The sequence below is a fragment of the Phodopus roborovskii genome, unplaced genomic scaffold (genome assembly GCF_943737965.1).
Source record: "Phodopus roborovskii unplaced genomic scaffold, PHOROB, whole genome shotgun sequence".
In the NCBI taxonomy this organism is placed as follows: domain Eukaryota; kingdom Metazoa; phylum Chordata; class Mammalia; order Rodentia; family Cricetidae; genus Phodopus; species Phodopus roborovskii.
Window position 1 is genome coordinate 32,263,970 of NW_026126416.1, and position 19,637 is coordinate 32,283,606.

The 19,637-nt window shown below is 41.3% G+C and overlaps 3 protein-coding genes across 3 annotated transcripts in view; 1 reads left to right on the forward strand and 2 right to left on the reverse strand.

The window, feature by feature from the left end:
* The window catches only part of Tmem62 (transmembrane protein 62), a 30,634-nt gene extending 23,462 nt beyond the window's left edge, over window positions 1-7,172 (reverse strand). Inside the window, exons 1-5 of the mRNA XM_051183604.1 lie at window positions 6,932-7,172; window positions 6,587-6,698; window positions 5,275-5,412; window positions 3,964-4,009; window positions 2,008-2,149 (exon numbers count right to left, since the gene is read on the reverse strand). Of these exons, the coding sequence (XP_051039561.1) occupies window positions 2,008-2,149; window positions 3,964-4,009; window positions 5,275-5,412; window positions 6,587-6,698; window positions 6,932-7,111 (618 nt within the window). The 5' untranslated portion in view covers window positions 7,112-7,172. The remainder of the gene's footprint in view (window positions 1-2,007; window positions 2,150-3,963; window positions 4,010-5,274; window positions 5,413-6,586; window positions 6,699-6,931) is intronic.
* The window catches only part of Adal (adenosine deaminase like), a 181,657-nt gene extending 172,185 nt beyond the window's left edge, over window positions 1-9,472 (reverse strand). The window contains exon 1 of the mRNA XM_051183609.1: window positions 9,467-9,472. The gene's annotated coding sequence lies outside the window, so the exon portion shown is untranslated. The remainder of the gene's footprint in view (window positions 1-9,466) is intronic.
* Window positions 9,473-14,654: 5,182 nt separating this feature from the next.
* Ubr1 (ubiquitin protein ligase E3 component n-recognin 1) overlaps window positions 14,655-19,637 on the forward strand; it is a 113,986-nt gene continuing 109,003 nt past the window's right edge. The window contains exon 1 of the mRNA XM_051183611.1: window positions 14,655-14,926. Coding sequence (XP_051039568.1) covers window positions 14,846-14,926 — 81 coding nt within the window. The 5' untranslated portion in view covers window positions 14,655-14,845. The remainder of the gene's footprint in view (window positions 14,927-19,637) is intronic.

Here is a 19,637-nt window from a genome sequence, read left to right on the forward strand (position 1 = left end):
GTTTTGTATACTACTATATCACAATTCTTAAAAGAGATACTAAGCCAGAATTCTAAAACATACTCATATATTATGATGTCCACAGATAAATCTAAATGTTTTTAACATCTCTATTCAATATAGTCAAATATTAGAAACCCCAACAATGTACTATATACCCACACAATGGAATACTACCCATCAGTAAAAAGGGAAAAACTAAGGATGGGCACAACCACATATACACATCTCAGAAGCATGACACTGAGAATAAGAAGCCAAACCCAAGAATACATACTGTAGGACCACACTACTTAAAATCTTAGAATAAATAAAACCATGCTAATAGAAAATCAATCACGTGTGCCATGGGAGTAAAGACAGATTCTACAAGAAAACTTTCTAGGGTGATAGACATGTCCCAAGTATTGACTATGAGAAAGTTATTTTATTTTTTATTTTTTGGCTTTTTGAGACCCAGTTTTTCTGTGTAGCCCTAGCTGTTCTGGAACTAGCTCTTATAGACCAGGCTGGCCTTGAACTCACAGAGATCTGCCTGCCTCTGCCTCCGGAGTGCTGGGATTAAAGGCATATGCCACCACTGCCCATGTGAGCATATACATTTGTAAATTCTTCAAACACTTAAAATGGGTGTATTTTACCATATTTAAAACATCTCATGACACTGATTTCAAAACATAATTTGCACATACAGAATATGCACTTATCTATAAGTATAATGAATTTCTGGCATTACCCATTCTAATTTGGTAAAACTGGGGTAAGACTACGGAGACTCAGGCTGGAGAGATGGCTCAGTGGTTAAGAGCACCTGTTGCTGTTGCAGAGGACCTGAGTTCAGTTCCCAGCACCCACACGGTGGTTCACAGCCATTTGTAACTCCTGGTCCAGAAGATCTGGTGCCCTCTTCTGGCTCCTATGGGCCCTGCATGCACATGGTACACATACATACATGCAAGCAAAAACACTCAAACACATACGACAAAATAAATAAATCTAAAATAATAATAACAAAAGACCAGGGGTTCTGCATTAGGTTATAATGTACTTGATCTGTGCATTGTATATTTAAAACTCTAAAATAAGTTTTCCAGCTCACTAAAGGCACCTGGTAACTAGGAAACAAAATTTAACTTTACTTCTAGAGCCTTCACATAACTCTGAGCTTCTTTCAGTGCTTGGCAACTCCTGCATTTACTATAGTTTTTTGTTGTTGTTGTTTTGTTTGTTTGTTTTTTTCTGGGCTGGTCATATGCTCTAATACCAGATGGAACACTTAGGAACTTACTTGATCTTAGCTCCTCTTACTCATAAACAGGCACATGTATCTCATGTAAGAGCATGTGCTCATCATATTAGGAACTGGCATCTGCTGTATTGAGACATAGGAGAGCTTCTTAGATGTGCCTTTATGAACGACAATTTTCACTTAGTCTTGCCAAAATGCTTAAGTTGTTCTCTTATCAGGAAAAAATGTAGATCATTAATTAGTATTGGCAATTGTGGGTATTTAACAATATGTGATATAAGATACCAAGCTATATGCTCTGTATAGGCTTGCTGAATACAGCCTATACTTTTTTTTTTTTTTTTTTTTTTTTTTGGTTTTTCAAGACAGGGTTTCTCTGTAGCTTTAGAGCCTGTTCTGGAACTCATTCTGTAGACCAGGCTGGCCTCAAATCACAAAGCTGCCTCCCAAATGCTGGTATTAAAGGCATGCACCATCACCACCCAGCAGCCTATTCTTAATACATATTTAACAAACATTTGCTAAATAAATATAGGAAGTGAGGTGCTTCCTTCCCAACATTTGGGGTAAGAATAGGGACAGTAGTAACAAGTCTGAAGTAGGTAGTAGCTTCTAGTCATATTTGTAACCACAGTGAAGTTTTTCTTGAGCATATCTAGATAAGAACATGTTTACTCGAGGTAACCAAAAGGTCCAAATATATTCAAGAAAAAAATAAAAACAAGCTACAAAGGGAAGTGAATTGTTTCAACTCATACCTCATCTAAAATTCCAAAGAAATTATAGGGTCTCTTAGGCCCTGGCCTTTGGGTGGCATCCACAGAGATGAAAGAATAGTTGCCAAAGGGGGTACTGTGGACATAATGGAAAGAGCCGTCCTTACGCACAGCAGAATATTTCCTAAAAGATACAGACAGGAAGGCTTTAGTGCAATTATAAAAAGAGTGAACAGTAATAAAAACTCATCAAGAGAAAATCCTTTCTAGTCAAGAGAAAAGAACCTTGGGCTGGACAGAGACCTAACATTCCAACTGGACCAGGTCAAGCACCCAGCCAAGAGACCGCCCCCAGGAAGGCAGAATCACTCTAAGCCAGGCTTAGGGACATGCAACTTTTTTCATTAATTAATTTAATTATTGGGTTTTTATTTGTTTTGAGACAGGTTTTTACTGTGTAGCCCTAGCTGTCCTGGAACTCACTGTGTAGAGCAGGCTGGCCTCAAACTCACGGAGATCTGCCTGCCTCTGCCTCCTAAGGATTGGGATTAAAGACCTGTGCCACCATGCCTAGTTGGCACAAGGCCCTGGGGTCAATACCCAACACAACAAAACCCAGGAAAAAAGCCTGGGAACTTTTTATTAAAAATCCATCCCTGGCAACACTTCCACACACAGCCCATCTTTTAAGAGCACAACGTTCCTTGTATAGGCCTTCTCTGCGTCCACTACGTGACAGTCTCTACCTTTCCTGACCTCTTGTAATGATTCTCATGTGAACCAAGCAATGAAACACTTCATCAGCCGTTTCTTTAACTATCTTCCCTAATGCTTTCCTTACACATCTTCTCTCCCTTAAGTATTAATAGAACATACATTCCTTGAAGGCAGGAACCATTTGTTAGCACTAGCTGTTTGATTCCTGAAACCATACAACTAGGGAAGAGCTCTTAATGAACACCTAGTATTACATTAAATGACAAAGCACAATAAAACTCCTCGATAGCCTGGAGCTGAAAGTGAAATTGCAACCAAAAGAAGTATCCTAACACACTAAAACTACAGATTGCTTCTAACACAGAGGTTCCCAGGCAAAATCACATTCGTGATATATGAAGAAAAATGTAATGTTTACATTATTAATCAGATGAAAGGACAAAACAGCCATGAGTAACCATTAATCTCTGTGGCCACTCTAGAGGCTAACAGAATCAATGTCTCAGTATTCTGAAAACCCACTGACTACAGTAGTCCAGCTACAAGCTCTGCTTTGTACCAATTACAAGCAAAGGAATTAAAGGAAACTCACGCCCCTATTCCCAGTATTCCTGAGGTAGAGGCAGGCAGATCTCTGTGAGTTCCAGGCCAGCCTGGTCTACATATTGAGACTCTATTTAAAAAAAAAAAACAGAAAAGAAAAGAAAGAAAGAAAAGGAAGGAAGGAGAGCCATGTATGATGGCTCATACCTATTCTCTTAGGACAAGAGAGGCTGAGGCTGGAAGGAGAACTAGAAGTTTCAGACCAACCTGGGGAACAGCAAAATCTAAAAAGTATTGTAGCAGATAAAAATACTTTTTAAAAAGTGCTTTTTGTAACACACATATAGGTGTGCACACGCACACATGCACACACACACACACACATACACACAAAACTTATTTTCTAAATTATCCAAGTTTGGGGTTTTGTTTTGTTTTTATTTTTTGTTGTTGTTGCTTTGTTTTGTTTTTTTTCAAGACAAGGTTTTTCTGTGTAACAATCCTGGCTGCCCTAGAACTACCTCTGTAGACCAGACTGGCCTCAAACTCACAGAGATTTGCCTGTCTCTGCCTTTCAAGTGCTAGGATTAAAGGCGTGAACCACCACAGTCCGACTATCCAAAGTTCTTTAAACAAAAACTTCATCTGTTAAAAATGATTTCATTCATTCATCAAATGGACTGTCCCCTCCTTTTGACAGACTCTACTTGGTAGTGTGTATTGTGTTCATTCAGGTACCTGTAATAATTCGTGATGCTCTCCAGACTTGGAATGTTATATGCATCTAAAAGAAAAAAAGCAAGCATTCATCTATACAAAAAAAATGCAAGCATGTCAATGACATAAGAATATAGTACTGTCTATAACACATTAAAATGGCAGAGAGCCACTCAGCTGAATATTTAAAAAACAGTAACTTCACCAAACTCAGATTATCTAGAAGCTTTAAATCACCAAATTTGCTGAAGAATAGCAGGTACATTGTAATTTTGTTCAGAACAAGTCAATTTGAAAGTTCTATGACTAGACTGTTGTTGTTGCTTGCCTGAAACATGCTAGGTAGCTCATGTTGGCCTCAAACTCTCATTCAACCTACTTCAGCATGTGCTACCATACCCATTTTGTTGCTGCTGTTTCAATCATGGAATTACAGAGGCAGAAAGAAATGAATTAATGCCTGGTCGATACATCCATAACAAGTGCTTCTAAACAGAGTCTCTAGTCTAGGCTGGCCCAGAACTCTGTTCTAGACAATGACCTTGAATTGGTCTATGATGCTCTCCCTTCTACCTCAGGAATGCTGCCACACCCAGTTTGGGAGATCAAACCAAGCACCTCATATAAACTAGGCAAGTACTCTATCAACTAACTGAGCTATCTTCCCAGTCTCAGTTCTACAGATTTCGACAAATGCACTGTGGTATATCTAAAACCACAATCAAAATAAGGTTTAGTTACACCAAATTTTTTCTTAATCCTTTAAAATCAGTTTCTCCTTCTATCCCTACCTCTGGTAGCCACAGTCTACCTTCTGCCTATAGTTTTATCTTTTTCTGAATGTCATATAAATGGAATGAAGATGTAGATTTAGTTTCTTTCACTTAACAAAATATAGGGTTGTTTTTTGTTTTTAAAACATCTACCTACAAGAATTTCTGGAAAAACTGTTTCCCGTGTAAAGAAGAACACATCATACCAACTTTCACCTGAAAGATTATTTTTTTTTCCTTTTTTGAGACAGGGTCTTACTATTTAGCCTGGCTGACTGAGAACTCACTATATAAACTATACTGGCCTCAAACTTACAAAGATCTACCTGTCTCTGAAGTTTTAATATGCTATATTTAGTATGCCATATGTTGTAACCATGTATAAGAGATGTGGCCTTCACTATATCTAAGTTTATGTAACAATTTCCATTTTTATTACTTTAGAATCTAAACTAGAAAAATCTATGTTCCTGAAGCATATATGTATACACACACACACACACACACACACACACACACACACGTATATACTTAATTATCTTTGGCTCTTGGCTTTTACCATGATTTCCTTTGATATCCAGCCACTTGGTTTTTTCCATGACTCTTGTCTTCTTCAGAATTCTCTGGTAAGTTTGCCATTCTACCTCATGTTGTTTGGATCCCAAGTGTTCCTTTGTTTTGGCATCTGTCAGGTCTCCTGTTTATATAGAATTGACCTGCAATGTAAAATAAACTCCAGGGGGCTCAAACAAACAAGCATCCTGAAGGAACACAAATTCTTCAACTACTCAGTACACACACACAATATCAATTACGAGTCCACATATGCCCAAAGTGTGCCATTTAATTTAAATTAACTTTTTAATTTAAATTAACAAGATTGTCTCAGCAAGGGCTCTATTATTATAGATTAACAGTGTTTAGGTAGTCTATTGTGATATTAGGAACGAGTTGTGAAAAAAAATCTTAAAGAGAATAGCACAAAATTCATCAATAGACTAAATGAAACTCCTTTATGAGATGTTGCAACATTCTGGCAAGTGACTATTACCTATTGCAACAGTTGTTTTCCAAACCCCAAAGCAAGATTTACGCTATGAACAAGCAGCATTATTTTCAGAGCAAAAACCAATCTGGAAGGTGTGGTTTGAAGAATGCAATGCCAAAATTTCTAAGAAAGCATTCAGAACACCTGAAACAGGCTTATTTATTACCTGAGGACTGATACTTCATCTTAACAGAGGAGTGAGTTTCAGTAGAGTAAGTGGCAGCTGAAACCACCCATAAAAAGAACAGACACACCTTGAGTTTTTTCTCTGCCCCAAACTTTGGGGGCATATATGCACAGGTTGGAAGAGTATAGTTAATGCAATCAGAAAACTACTAAGGGATGAAGTCATTTGAATCCTCAAAGCAACTGAAAACATAAGGTTAACCTCTTTGTAGGGGAAATGTTAAATCAGCAAAGGAGAACTTTTAATTCCCAGTTAAAGGGCTCTCCCTAATTCTCAAATTCAGCAGGACATCAGCTACTATCATCATCGCCATCAACACACCCTCAACACACACACACACACACACACACACACACACACACACACACACGGCAGAAAACACCTGGTCAAAAGCGCGTCACAAGCCTTACACCTACTGCTTTGAGAAGACCTTGAGATGGCAAAGCATTTAGCCTGTATCCTGACTCCATTATCAACTGTTAAAGGCAATTACAAAGTCCCATCGCCTGTAATTCAAAGGACTTCCTGTTGGCTGCGTCCACAGCGTTCCCAAACCCACAAGCGAACACCTGCTGCCCATTCTAACCACCAAGGACCACAGAACACCACCAGCACAGCACAGGAATGCCCCCCTACCAGTGGCCAGAACAAGAGCTGGTTGAATGATGTCAATAGTTTCCGAACAGAACTTCTCTAGGTCCAACGCTCGGCCTGGATCTTGAAACTTGCTCAGGTGAATGTCGGATATCTGTCAAAAGCAGGCATTGGACAGAGACACACACTTTATCTGAGTCAGGAAGAGCCGCACCGACAGGGGTGTCCCAGCAAGCTCTCGGACGCGGAAGGGAGAGAAAAAGAGGCTCCACGAAACCCCGGGGAAGGAGCGAGCGGGGCGCTGACCCCGCAGTGTGACGAGCCGGAGGCCCCCTGTCGGGCTGAGCTGCCCACCCCAGCGCCCTCCCTTGCCTCCCGCCGCGTTACCTGCAGACCCCAGAAGACGTTGTGGGCTCCTGATCCAGGGGCGGGGTGCGGCCTCTGGGAGTCTCGGGGCTTCGGCAGGGGTGAGGGAGGCCCAGCCAGGCCATAGTGCTCCAACAGCAGGGCTGCCAGCGCCGCCGCCGCCAGTCCGGCCACCACCCGGAGGGCCAGCACGCCCGCCATCACGGCGCAGCCCCGGTGCGCTCCGGCTAGCACTTCCGGCCTCTAGGGCCGCCGCCGCACGTCACCTCAGCCCCGGTCTCCGCCGCCCCGCCGCCCGGCTCTCCAGCGTTAGCCAAAGTAGTGAGGATCAGGAAGAGCAAAGCGAGGGGGTGGCCTGGTGGCAGCACGTCACCTGGCTCCTCCAGGGCCAGGCATCCCTGACCTCCGTGATGTAGCCTCTGCACCTGTAAAGCGAAGTTAATGACACCTTCCGTGCGTGCAGGATGCTTGTGAGAGTCAAAGCATGTACGAGGACGCCTCTTAAAGTACAAATGCGACAGGAGGCTCACTCGGGCCCCGTCTCAAATAACATAACCCCACAGGATTTCTTATCTTGTGGAAAATATCTTTTTCCTTAACCCGATTTTAGATGTACTCATTTATATGGTATTGTGGCACTGTAGTATGCCTGTCAGGATTTCCTATAGGCCGAGAGCAGGGGAATTAGATTCTGGTCCTGGCTACTCACTTAATGTTGGCTTTCAACTCTTTATTATGTTTTGCTATTCAGAAGAAAAAAAAAGTACACAAATAGTGCTTTTAAAATTTTTATTTCCTGTGTGTCAGTGTGGGGGCGGGCTTTGAGCTCTTTTTCTCAAGCTTCCCTCAGTGTGACAGCCAGTCCACTTCCTGTTGCCTGCAAGATGTAGCACTCACAGCTCCAGCACCACATCTGCCTGCAGGCTGCCATGATCCCCTTCATGGTGATATGAAATGAACCTCTGAAATTATAAATGAGCCAGCCTCAATTAAATGTTTCCTTCATAAGAAAAAAGAATTATTTCCTTGGGATATATTGTCAGTGTTGTAATTTATACCAATTTCAATTTGTTCAGCATCTCTGGAATATAAGCCATTGATGTAAACAGGAAACATAAGGGAGCTTAAGAGTTTGGTTCCCAGAACCTACATTAGTGGTCTCCTGACCACCAGCTCCAAAGGACACATCGTCCTCTTCTGATTTCTGTAGACAATGCACAGAATTGCACAAACTCATTCTCAGAGACAAACATAATATAATTAAAAGCAAAAATAAAATATTTTTAGGCGGGGCATGGTGGCACACCCCTTTAATGCCAGCACTTGGGAGACAGAGGCAGATGGATCTCTGTGAGTTGGAGGCCAACATGGTCTGCAAAGAAAGATCCAGGACAGGTGCCAAAGCAATACAGAGAAACCCGGGTCTTCAAAAACCAAAAACCAAAACAAAACAAAAAAAAACCCCAAAGGTCAGACAAGTTTTTAAAAATTACTGTGAAAGAAAAATCACATCATAGTAGCTAGGAAGAACTTATGCCAGTGATGAATAATTTACCCAACATGACATATACAGAAAGCACAAACACTCAGCTGGGTGTGGTGGCACGCCTTTAGTCACAGCTGTGGGGAAGACAGATAGCAAATTCTAGGCCAGTGAGGGAGACAAAGTGAGATCCTCTCTAAACAAACAAACAAACAAAAGTCAACAAAAGAACACCCCACTTTTTACATATAATATTACCACAACAATCTCAATTAAAATTCAGCAGTTATTTTTAAAAAGCTGGGCATGGTGTTGAACACCTTTATTCCCTGCGTTAGAATAAAGGCAGGTGGGTCTCTATGAGTTCAAACTCAGCTTTTGGGACAGCCAGGGCTATATAGAGATCCAGTCTAAAAACAAAAACCCAAAATTATAACTTGTCTGATGCTTTGAGCTCAAGATAAATTAATTTCGTGGTTACATTTTGTCTTATCCAAATATTCAGTATGTATTTAAACATTCCAAGATCCAGAAGAAAAAAAAACTTAAACCAAAACAATAAAACTTAAAACACTTCTGATCTCTGATATTTTAGATAAAAATACCAACCTTTGATCAAAACAAAACAACAACAACAACAACAAAACTCTACTAGGGGCTGGAGAGACGGCTCAGCAGCAAAGAGCACTGGCTGCACAAGAGCTCAGGCAAGCTCACATGCATGCTCACACACATAAAATCCATCTTTAAATGAACTCTAACTATCTTAAGCAGAAAGGTTGTCTTTTGTAGGGATAACAGGAACTCTCATATTCTAAATGGGACTGGGAACAAGTTTAGAAAGACCTGCAGAGAGCAAACAGTCTTTTGGCAAGTCTTGATGGACATTGCATAAGGATACCAAGCAGTAATAAACTCTAGACAGTTGGTTGGGAACCCTATTGCCTAACAAGACTTCCACAATGGAAATACTGTGTGCTGATTGTTGCAATCCAGGCAAACCTGGACCTGCCTCTCACTCACCTGTGCATGGCAGGTGTATGTACTCTGGCTCTTTAAAAGAAAAAGTCCACCCACTTCTGTCCATGCCCTATCCCCACCCCTGTTCTCCTGGGGCAGATAGGACTTTTCCTGTCTCCTTTTGCTCTTCTGTTCTCTCTGTGTGTCTTTTTACCTCTTTTCTCTTTCTTTCCCCCTTCCTTTCCCTTTCTAATAAAACTTCTCACTTAAGCTCTGTCTGCCTGGCATGTTTGTACCTTTACTGCCATGAAATTCACTAAGGCTGCCTTGTACCTTATTATAACTAATCCCTGACTCCTTCCCTCACAAGTGAAAGTGCTTTAGTATACAAGATAACCACAAATAAGTAAACAAATAAGTAAGTACACTTAGCTATTACCAAACACTGTACTATAGGAAGCCAGGCATTCTGGGCTTTAGGTAGTATCTCATTAACCTTCATAATCATCATTTAGGCATCTATTTTGTAGATGAGGAAACCAAGTCTCAAAACAGCTAATTCTCCTAAATCTAAAAACCAGCCAGTAGTAAAAATAAAATATACTGAATCCCAATGGATTTGCACCTAAAGGCTTAGTACATAGCTAATTATCCCTCACACAGGAAGAAAAAGCCCAATCACATCTGGTTGGGAAAGCAGGAAGACAATGAAAATGCTTTTCTTAAAAGATGGGCGGATTTTTTAAAAAATATTTTTTGGGGGGGCTAGAGAGATGGCTCAGCAGTTAAGGACACTAGCTACTTTTTCCAGAGGAGCTGGTTCAATTCCAAGCACCCATGTGGTGGCTTACAACCATCTGTAACTCCAGTTTTGGTGGATCCACTTCACTCATCTGGGCTCTTTGGGCTCTGCACACAGGTGGTACATACACATACATGGAGGCAAAACACCCATATACATAAAATAAATTTTAAAAAATTAAAATTAGACTTTCACATTAGCACATCTTGTAAGAAAAACTAGAAAGTACAAAGTAAAAAATGATTGCCAGTTTTGAAACCTAGAGGATAATTTTGTGCTTAGGTTTGGGTCTTATGTAGACATCTCAGTATGGATGTGAAAACATTCCAATATCAAAAACAAAAACCAAATCTAAAACACGTCCAAGTGTTTTGGATAAGGGATACTTAACTTCTGATAAAAGCCACCTACACTTATCTGAAACAAAAAGATGTTTTATAGGGACACCAATGACTCTTTTCTTCTTTTTTTCAAGACAGGGATTCTCTGTACTGCTTTGGAATCTGTCCTGGAACTAGCTCTGTAGAACAGGCTGGCCTAGAACTCACAAAGCTCCACATGCCTCTGCCTCCCGAGTGCTGGGATTAAATGCTATCGCCACCAGCGCCTGGCTCCCAATGACTCATTTCTGTATGAGACTGGAGACAAAATTAAAAATATCATGGTGACTGTGCTGACTAGTTTTGACAACTTGACACAACCCATACTCATCAGAGAGGAGGGAACCTTAGTTGAGAAAATATTTCCACAAGATCAGGCTGTAGGCAATCACACAGGGCATTTTCTTTAATTAGTGAAGCCCATTGTGGGTAAGCTCACCCTTGGGTTGATGATTCTGGTTCTATAAGAAAGCAGATTGAGCATGCTATAATGAGCAGTCAGTAAGCAGCATCCCTCTCTGGCAGCTGCATCAGCTCCTGCCTCTAGGTTCATGCCCTGTTTGAGTTCCTGTCTTGACTTCCTTGGCTAATGAACAATGTCATGGAAGTACAAACCAAATAAATCCTTTTCTCCCCAAATTGCTTTTGATCATGGTATTTCATCATAGCAAAGTAACCATGAGACAATGACTAGCATTCTTCATTAATTTTTTTTCATTAACAGAAAAATAATACTTTGGTGATTGTAGGGCCCAGGGCAACTTGGTACACACCTGCCATGGCAGGCTCAATAGAGACCAACCAAAAAGTAGGCCTGAAGTTTCAGTTTAACACCTGACTCCAGGAAAGACCACAAACTGAGACCACACAGGCACAGCCCAAGAATGGACCATCCAATGGGAAAATACCTAAAATTCCAACTATTTTAGATAGGATCACAAGACAGCTAGCACACACCCATTTCCTTCCACCAGATATCTCTAGACAAATATTAGCTAATCAGGGGTCCTGAACCTCAGAAATTCCTCACCTCAACCTCTGCTATGATAAAAGCTTCACCCCAACTGAGCTCCAGGCTCTTTGGTTGTGCCAATCCATTGGACACCCAGAAAGTCCAAGTTCAAACTTGAATAAAGACTCTTTGCTTTGGTTTCTTTAATGGTTTTTGGGGACTCTATCATCTGGGCATAAAAATTAGAATTCATCATTAAACATGTTTAATGTTTAATATAGCCAATCGGTGGTGGCACACACCTTTAATCCCAGCACTTGGGGGACAGAGCCAGGAGGATCTACAGCTAGGACTGTTACATAGAGAAACCCTGTTTGGAAAAAAAATAAAAGTTTAACATAAAAATAGATGTGTTTTTTTTTTTTTTTTTTAGGCACTAAGGATTAAGTCCAGGATAAAGTGCATGCTAGGTAAACACTCTACCTGTGAACTATAACCCCAGTCTAAGGTGTATTTATTATTGTTGGTTTGTCTGTGTGTGTCTATGATGTATGTGTGTGGTGCTAGGGGTAACAGGAGCTTTCGAATGTTAATTAGATAAGTGCTTTACAATAAATCCCAAGCCTAGCCTTAGCTGGTCTCCCTTTTTGGTCTTATAAAACATTTGTTTTTTGTTTGTTTTGTTTTTCAAGACCTGGTTTCTCTATGTACCTTTGGAGTCTGTCCTGGAACTCAACTCACTCAGTAGACCAGTCTGACTTCCAACTTACTGAGATCCACCTGCCTTTGCCTCTCAAGTGCTGGGATTAAAGGCAAGTGCCACTACCACCTGGCCTTATAAAACACTGTTTAAGTCACTTGATTTTTCACCCAACAAAGTATCTTAAGATACAAAGAATGATTCTACAACAGTGTTTCTCTAAGTTTATTTTCTCAAGATCAATTAAATCCTTAAAATTATTGGAACACCTCCCCCAAGATCTTCTACATATGTGGTCTGTATCAATATTTACTAATTGCAGTTTAAGACAGAGAAAACATTCTGCTTTTTACTTTTTTGGGTGTAGGGCCTCACTCTGCAGCTAGACTGACTTGAACTATGTAGTTCTGCTCGCCTCCAACTTGTAACGGTCTTCTTAGCTTCTCAAATGCCAGCTAGCATTATAGTTGTAAACTACACATACCCAGTTTATAACCAATTATAACATATAACGTAATAGCCAATATTATTACTAAAATAAACATTTTTCTTTCCTTTTTTCTCCCCCACCCCCCCTTTTTTTATTTGAAACAGTGTCTCACTTTGTAGTTCCAACTGTACTAGAACTCTCCAAGTAGACAAGGATGGCCTTGAATTCAGAGATCTGCTAGTTTTTGCCTCTGGAGTGCTTTAGGGTGTGTGCCATTACACCAGGTGTAAACAGCATTTAAAATGAAAATAAACTCCGTAAACAAAAAAATTACTCCCAAATATGGGAATGATTAAGTTTTTTGCAAATTTCTTAAGTTCTAGTTTAACAGACTGTAGCTGTGATTTAGTTTTGCCTCTATCTATTGTAACATGTTGCTTTGGTTGGAGTACTTTAAGAAAATTTGACCTTTACAGACCCTGCGCTTAAAAAAAAAAAAATGTTTTTAAACTTTTATGGCAGTCGAGATGGCAGAGAACCAAATACCCTTAAATTTCCTCTGATCTCCAAACATGCATCGTGGCACGTCCACACAACACACATACACACACTTTAAAATTTTTTTTTCTTTCTTTTTTCTTTAACTTAAAAGGGGGCCAGGTGGCTGACTTTTTTTAAAATTTATTATTTTACATGTTGATCCCAGTTCTCTCTCCCTCCCTTCTTCCCTCCCTCACTTTTACCCTCTCTGCCCTCTCACAGGCACCCTAACCACCCTCCCCTCCCATCCCCCCACCCCAATTCCATATGTAGGGGAATGCCATCCAGTTGGGGTCATGTAGATCTGACAGGTCATTTGAAGTAGGGACTAGGGCTTCTCTCCTGTCTCTAGGTTAAGGCAGTTATCCCTCCATGGGGGACTAGGGCTTCTCTCCTGTCTCTAGGTTAAGGCAGTTATCCCTCCATGGGGGATGTGTTCTCAAGGTCCTTTTGTGCACCAGGGATACATCCTGGCTCCACTGTCTGAGGTCTCTTAGACTGCTCAGTTCTTCTAGCTGAGACCCATATTCAGGAGGGCCTGAGTCAGTTCCATGCTGGCTTCCCAGCTATCAGTCTGGGGGGCCCATTAGCTCCACCTTGTTCAGGTAAGCTGTCTGTATGTGTTTCTGCAGCCTGGTCTTGTCCTCTCCATCTGCATCTGGGTTCTAGTTCGACTCAGTGTTTATGTATGGGTGTTTGATCCTGTTTCCAACAGACATTAGATGAGGGCTCCATGGATAAGTTAGTTGTTGATGTCGATATCCGGGAAGGGCATTTATGGTAGCCTTTCCACTGATGCTCAAATGCTCAAATTGTTAGTTGGCGGCAGTCTTGTAGTTCTCTAGACCTTTCTTTGGGTTCAATTTTCTCTTCAAACCAATATTGGCTCCCTCTTTTATGTTCTCCCTCCCTCCCTCTCTCTCTCTCTCACACACACACCACACACACACACACACACACACACACACACACACACACACACACACACACACTTGGAATGCCGAGGTGGGACGAATGCGTGGAATTTGAGACCAAGCTAGGACATTTCTTTTGTAAAAAAAAAAAACAAAAAACAAAAAACAAAAACCAAAAAACAAAACCAAACAAACAACCCCCCCACAAAAAAAAAACCAAAAACGACAGATGACGTTAAATTAACTTTTGATCACCTTTGTCCTCCAACCCTAGCCTTGGCCTTTGGGTGCTTCCTCCCGGATCAGAACTATCCTTTGCATCTAGAAGCACGAATGCATAAATATATAGTTTGTGTCAACTTTTTTCCGTTCAGTGTTTCTAGATGTTTCCGTACATCTATCTTGTTCTTTTCACACTGTTTTCCTAAGGGCGTTGTATCCAGTTTGTCTTCTTCTAACGAGAAAAGGACTAGGTTTCCCGGCTTTGTCACCTCACCACGCCTACCCTGGGTGAAGGGCTGAAGACAGCAGTGCGGACTTCCCTGGGGGCTCAGCCTGGGGGTGGGGAGCAGGGCTAAGCACGGGGGTGGAAACCTACGCCTCGCAGGTCGGGAGCCTGCTTCCGGGAAGCCGACCGGAAGCCGCTCCGGGTGCTGCGACAAACCTGACTTGAGGGGCCGTCGTAAAAGTGTCGTCTCCGGCGCGTCGGGCTGGCCACAGGTTTCCGCTCGCCAGGCCGGGGGTCGGGAACTGCGGGCGTTCGTTTCCCTTAAGATGGCGGACGACGAGACGGAGGGCGCCGAGAGGATGGACGTCAGCCCCGAGCCTCCCCGGGCCCCTCAGCGGCCGACCTCGGTGAGTCTTCACCCGCTAGCGCCTTTTGTCCTCTCCCGCAGAGAGTCTCCCGCCGCCTCGGAGGGTGTGGGGCTCTGCTTTCCATGGCGTTGCTGGGGAAGGGGAGTCCTAGGATTGAAGGGCCCCTCCCCCCCTTAAAGTTAGGGGCCACCTACATAGGTTCCTGCCAGCCAAGTCCACGGCGTATGAGGACTGTCATCTATTTAGTCTCTACGTGCTTAGGCACGCATGTCTCTATTTTCAAGTGGAAAGAACTCGTGCTGTATTAGGTGGTTTGCTGTAGGAGCTGAGGTGAGGTTGGAGAAGGCCATTTTTCGGTAGACGCATTGCTGACCCCTCTTGTTGATAGGAATCTGGGATGCAGCACCTGGTGTGATGTCGCATAGGTGGTTGGACTTGATAGTGACAGTGAGTGTTGCAACTGTCAAGTCATGTCCAGATGTCCATTACAGTAGCGTCTTGAGAACCCCAGGTCTGGCCCCCAATGAGGGACATCTGTCGCTTGTCTTTGCCTTTTAAATGTGAAGAAGTGAGGGAAATACCCTTAACAAATAATGGGATATATACTTGGCTCTTGGATTTTGAAAGAATGGGAAAGCAGAGGTAGTGAACACATTTGATGTCATTCATCGTCTGGCTGCTGCAGGGAGAATACTAACAGTGTAGTCTAAAAGGTGGGATAATGTTAGCAAATGTTGATGTGGTCCCTTCAGACAACTAACTAGTGGGGAGGGAGATACTCAATATTGATAAGTACTCAATACTGATAATGACATGTTTTAATCAGTTTGTCTTTAGCTGCATTTGGAAAAGTGTGGATATAGACACATACACACATTTGTTAGTGCAGTTGTTTTGTACTTTTAATTAACTCATTCTTGACTTTCTTTACCCCATCAGACACTTGAACATTGTTTTATGAGACAAGAGAATGACTCAGAAATGAGTCAACCACAGGGAATGGAGAGAATGTCTGTAAGATAAAAAAAAAAAAAATAAAACAAAACAGCACCAACAAAAAACGTAAGGACAGAGTTGGAATAAGGATATGTGCTAGGTCAGCACGTGGCAGTCTTCCCCCAACATCTCAAAAAGTAGTTGAAACTCATTTCTTCACCCTGGTAGTGAAGTTCAGATGAAAACAATTATAGAGATGACAAGGGATGAGAAGCTGCAACATGTTTCCAAGTAGCGAAATTTCTTTTAGTGCTGAAGAGCAAACTCAAGGTTTTATGTGTGCTAGAGAAGGGCACTTCTTGTGAGCTATAATGCCATCTCTGCAACATCTTAGGCTAAGGCTGAAGATCATTTAACTTCAGGAATTCCAGGCAAGCCCTGGGCCACACATGAAACTCCATTTAAATACATAAATAGGAATGGTTCATAAATAGAATCATGTGCTTTTTTTCTTGTAATCTATTGTAACTATGTTGTAGTTTCCTATTGCCAACGATGAGTAATGTTTATTTAAAGTTTTGTCATATTGATTCTTTCCCAGTAGCAATGTAAAACCCCATTAATAAAACCATAAAACATCCATTAATTTGGAATTGGAGATAATGGTATAGAAATTGAACGGGAGCCAGGCTTTGGCGCATGCCTTTAATCCCAGCACTTGGGAAGCAATTGCAGGTGGATCTTTGTGAGTTTGAGGTCAGCCTGGTTTACAGAGTGAGTTCTAGGACAGCCAGGGCTACACAGAGAAACCCTGTCTTGACTGCCACCTCCCCCCCAAACAACAAAACAAAACAAAACAAAACAAAACAAACAAACAAACAAAAAAAAAACGAATTGAACAGGAATCTGTAGCAAATACTCATTCAAAGAATAATATATTTCTTTGGACAAAGTAACAAGGAGAGGTGTCATGTAGCCTCACAGAACTCAGCCTAGTGTTATAAATAATATAATGATCAAAGAATTTAGGTTCAAGATAGGGTGCTATAAGTGGATACAGACCTATGACTGTGAAGCCTAATAGCCCCTTTGGGTTTTTTTTTTTTTTTTTTTTTTTTTTTTTTTTTGGCTTTAAACTTTCTGATTGTCCCCAGAGATCATCCTACTTCCTGTACTTTTTAAAAGCTGCTGTTTTCCATTTTGTCCTCCCTACTTAACTACCCTTGTTGTTAAGCCAAAGTTGCTCAGCCTGTGTCCTCAGCAACCCCTTTTGATCAATTTGTATCTCAAATCACAGTCTGGGCTGTAGAAACAAAATAACAAATACAGGATAGCTACAGAGCTTTAGTAAAGATTTCCATTCTTGCTAGAGTGCTTTTCTAGTTACAGTTGCTGATTCCCTTAATCTAAATTTCCTTTTTAGATACAGGATCATTTTTATTAACATTTCTACCCACATTGTCATCACTTAATGTGTAAGGAGAAGGAAATGATACTGCTGGCAAGATGGCTGAGAGGTGCTTAGTGCACAAGTCTGGTGACCTTAATTTGATCATTAGAACCAATGTAAATGTGGGAGGAGAGAACGAACTCTACAAAGTTGCCCTCTGACCTTCATGCTGTGGCACATGCAGCCACCTGCCCACACACAATAATATTTTTTAAAAATTATAATGAAATAATAGTTGATCGTTATCCAACATTTATAAAAGCCATTGTTTAATATTCACTAAGAGATAAAAATAAAAAAATAATTTGAATTAAAAAATATTCACCAAGACAATTCTAGGATCTTAAAAGGTCTAAGAAGCTACATATCACAAGCATGCCCTAGTAAGCTAGCTATTTGGAAGTTAACTAGTTTAGGATTGATGGTTGAGGCTATAGGAAGGAACAATATCTTTAAGGTCCAGCTGGGTGCATATTCACATACATATACCCAGGAACCAAACAGCCTAGGAAATAGGAGTATGACAATGTAGTTTTTAGAAACGGTAGTTTATTGGATCCATGACAAGGACTGAGAAAATTGGAAATCCAGAGGGTTTAGGGGTGGTCTGCCAGAGTACCTAATTTCTTTTACTGGGTTTCCCCCCTAAATTCCATCTTAAAAGATGTGTGGTACTGTGATCTATTTTTCTGTGTCCTCACATTGCATAGGTGATGTCCCTACAGCTTTACAAATGATATATGTTCATTTCCCAGTTCATAGCTCTAGGTCATCTCTCTTCTGAACTTCAGAATCATAAACTCAGTTGTTTGCCTGTCTCCACTAAAATATCTGACTGATGTTTCAAAAAGAGAGAGCAAGCTTGGCAGTGTGCATGCCTTTAATCTCAGCACTTGTGAGGCAGAGGCAGGCAGATCTCTGTGAGTTCGAGGCCAGTCTCCTCTACAAAGCTACACAGAGAAACCCTGTGACAAAAAATCAAGCGAAAGAAAGAGACAGACAAACAGACAGACAGACACACACACACACACAGAGCAGAGAGAGAGCCTCCTCTACAAAGCTACACAGAGAAACCCTCTGTCAAAAAAATCAAGAGAAAAGGAGATAGAGAGAGAGAGAGAGAGAGAGAGAGAGAGAGAGAGAGAGAGAGAGCAGCTGTAGTAACCTGCAATATAGTTTGCACTTGAGAAATGATTACAGGAAGACAGAATATATCAGTTTGAGGAGGATTTTGAAAATGTGATGGAAGCAAAGATGACTTGCTTATTAAGTTGAAGGGAAATGAAAGAAACATGACATCTGTTCCTCTAGTTTTTGGTCTAAGCATTCATGGTAGATTTTTAGGAACAGACAACAGGAAGGCAAATCAAGAGTTTTTTTTAATCTTTGTGTCAGTACAGGATACTTCCACATTAGCTCATAAATACAAACATCTCTCTGTCTTTATACTCATTTTTGTAATCTAAGCCACCCTTGTTGCCTAGACAGCTGTAGCTTCTTAACTGGTTTCTTTCCTTTTGTTTGTTTGTTTGTTTTTTTTTTTTTTTTCAAGACTCTGTTTTTCTGTGTAACAGCCTTGGCTGTCCTGGAACTCACTCTGTAGACCAGGCTTGCCTCTAACTAACAGAGATTCTCCTGCCTCTGCCTCCTGAGTGCTGGGATTTAAAAGCATGCGCCATCAATGTCAGGCTGACTTTCCTAGTACTTTTGCCCTCTTCCAGTATGGGAATTGGAAGAGGCCCTAGCTGAGTGAAGTCCTGATTGAATGTTGACATAGACAAAGGCTTGTCAAGGAACATGGCCTCAGACTCATGGGAAATGGGAAAGCCTTCCTTTTCCATCTCTGCTCCCAAAGTGAGGCTCAGAGGGATGGCAAAGCCTTCTTTTGACCCATGTGCATATATTGATAGTTAGTACAGAAAATGTCCTTTCCCCTCCCCCAAGACTTTTATGTCCTGAAGAGTGCTTCCTACAGAGAATGCCTCTATTGAGGCTAGCTGCACACCATAAACCCTTGTTTATCTGTATGTTATAGCCTTGCCTCCTCCTTCTTCTTCTTCTTCTTCTTCTTCTTCTTCTTCTTCTTCTTCTTCTTCTTCTTTTTTTTTTTTTCTTTTTTTCACATTTGAGTTTTCCAGACAGGATCTCTCTTTGTAGCTCTGGCTGTCCTGGTACTTGCTCTGTAGACCAAGCTGGCCTGGAACTCACAGAGATCCGTCTACCTCTGCCTCCCTAGTTCTGGGAGTAAAGGCATGCACTACCACCACATGGCATGACACTGCCTTCTTATTCAGCTGTATGCAATAACCCTGCCTGTCTGTGATGTATATAATGAACACACTGAGTTTCTGCAGTGTTGAGGTT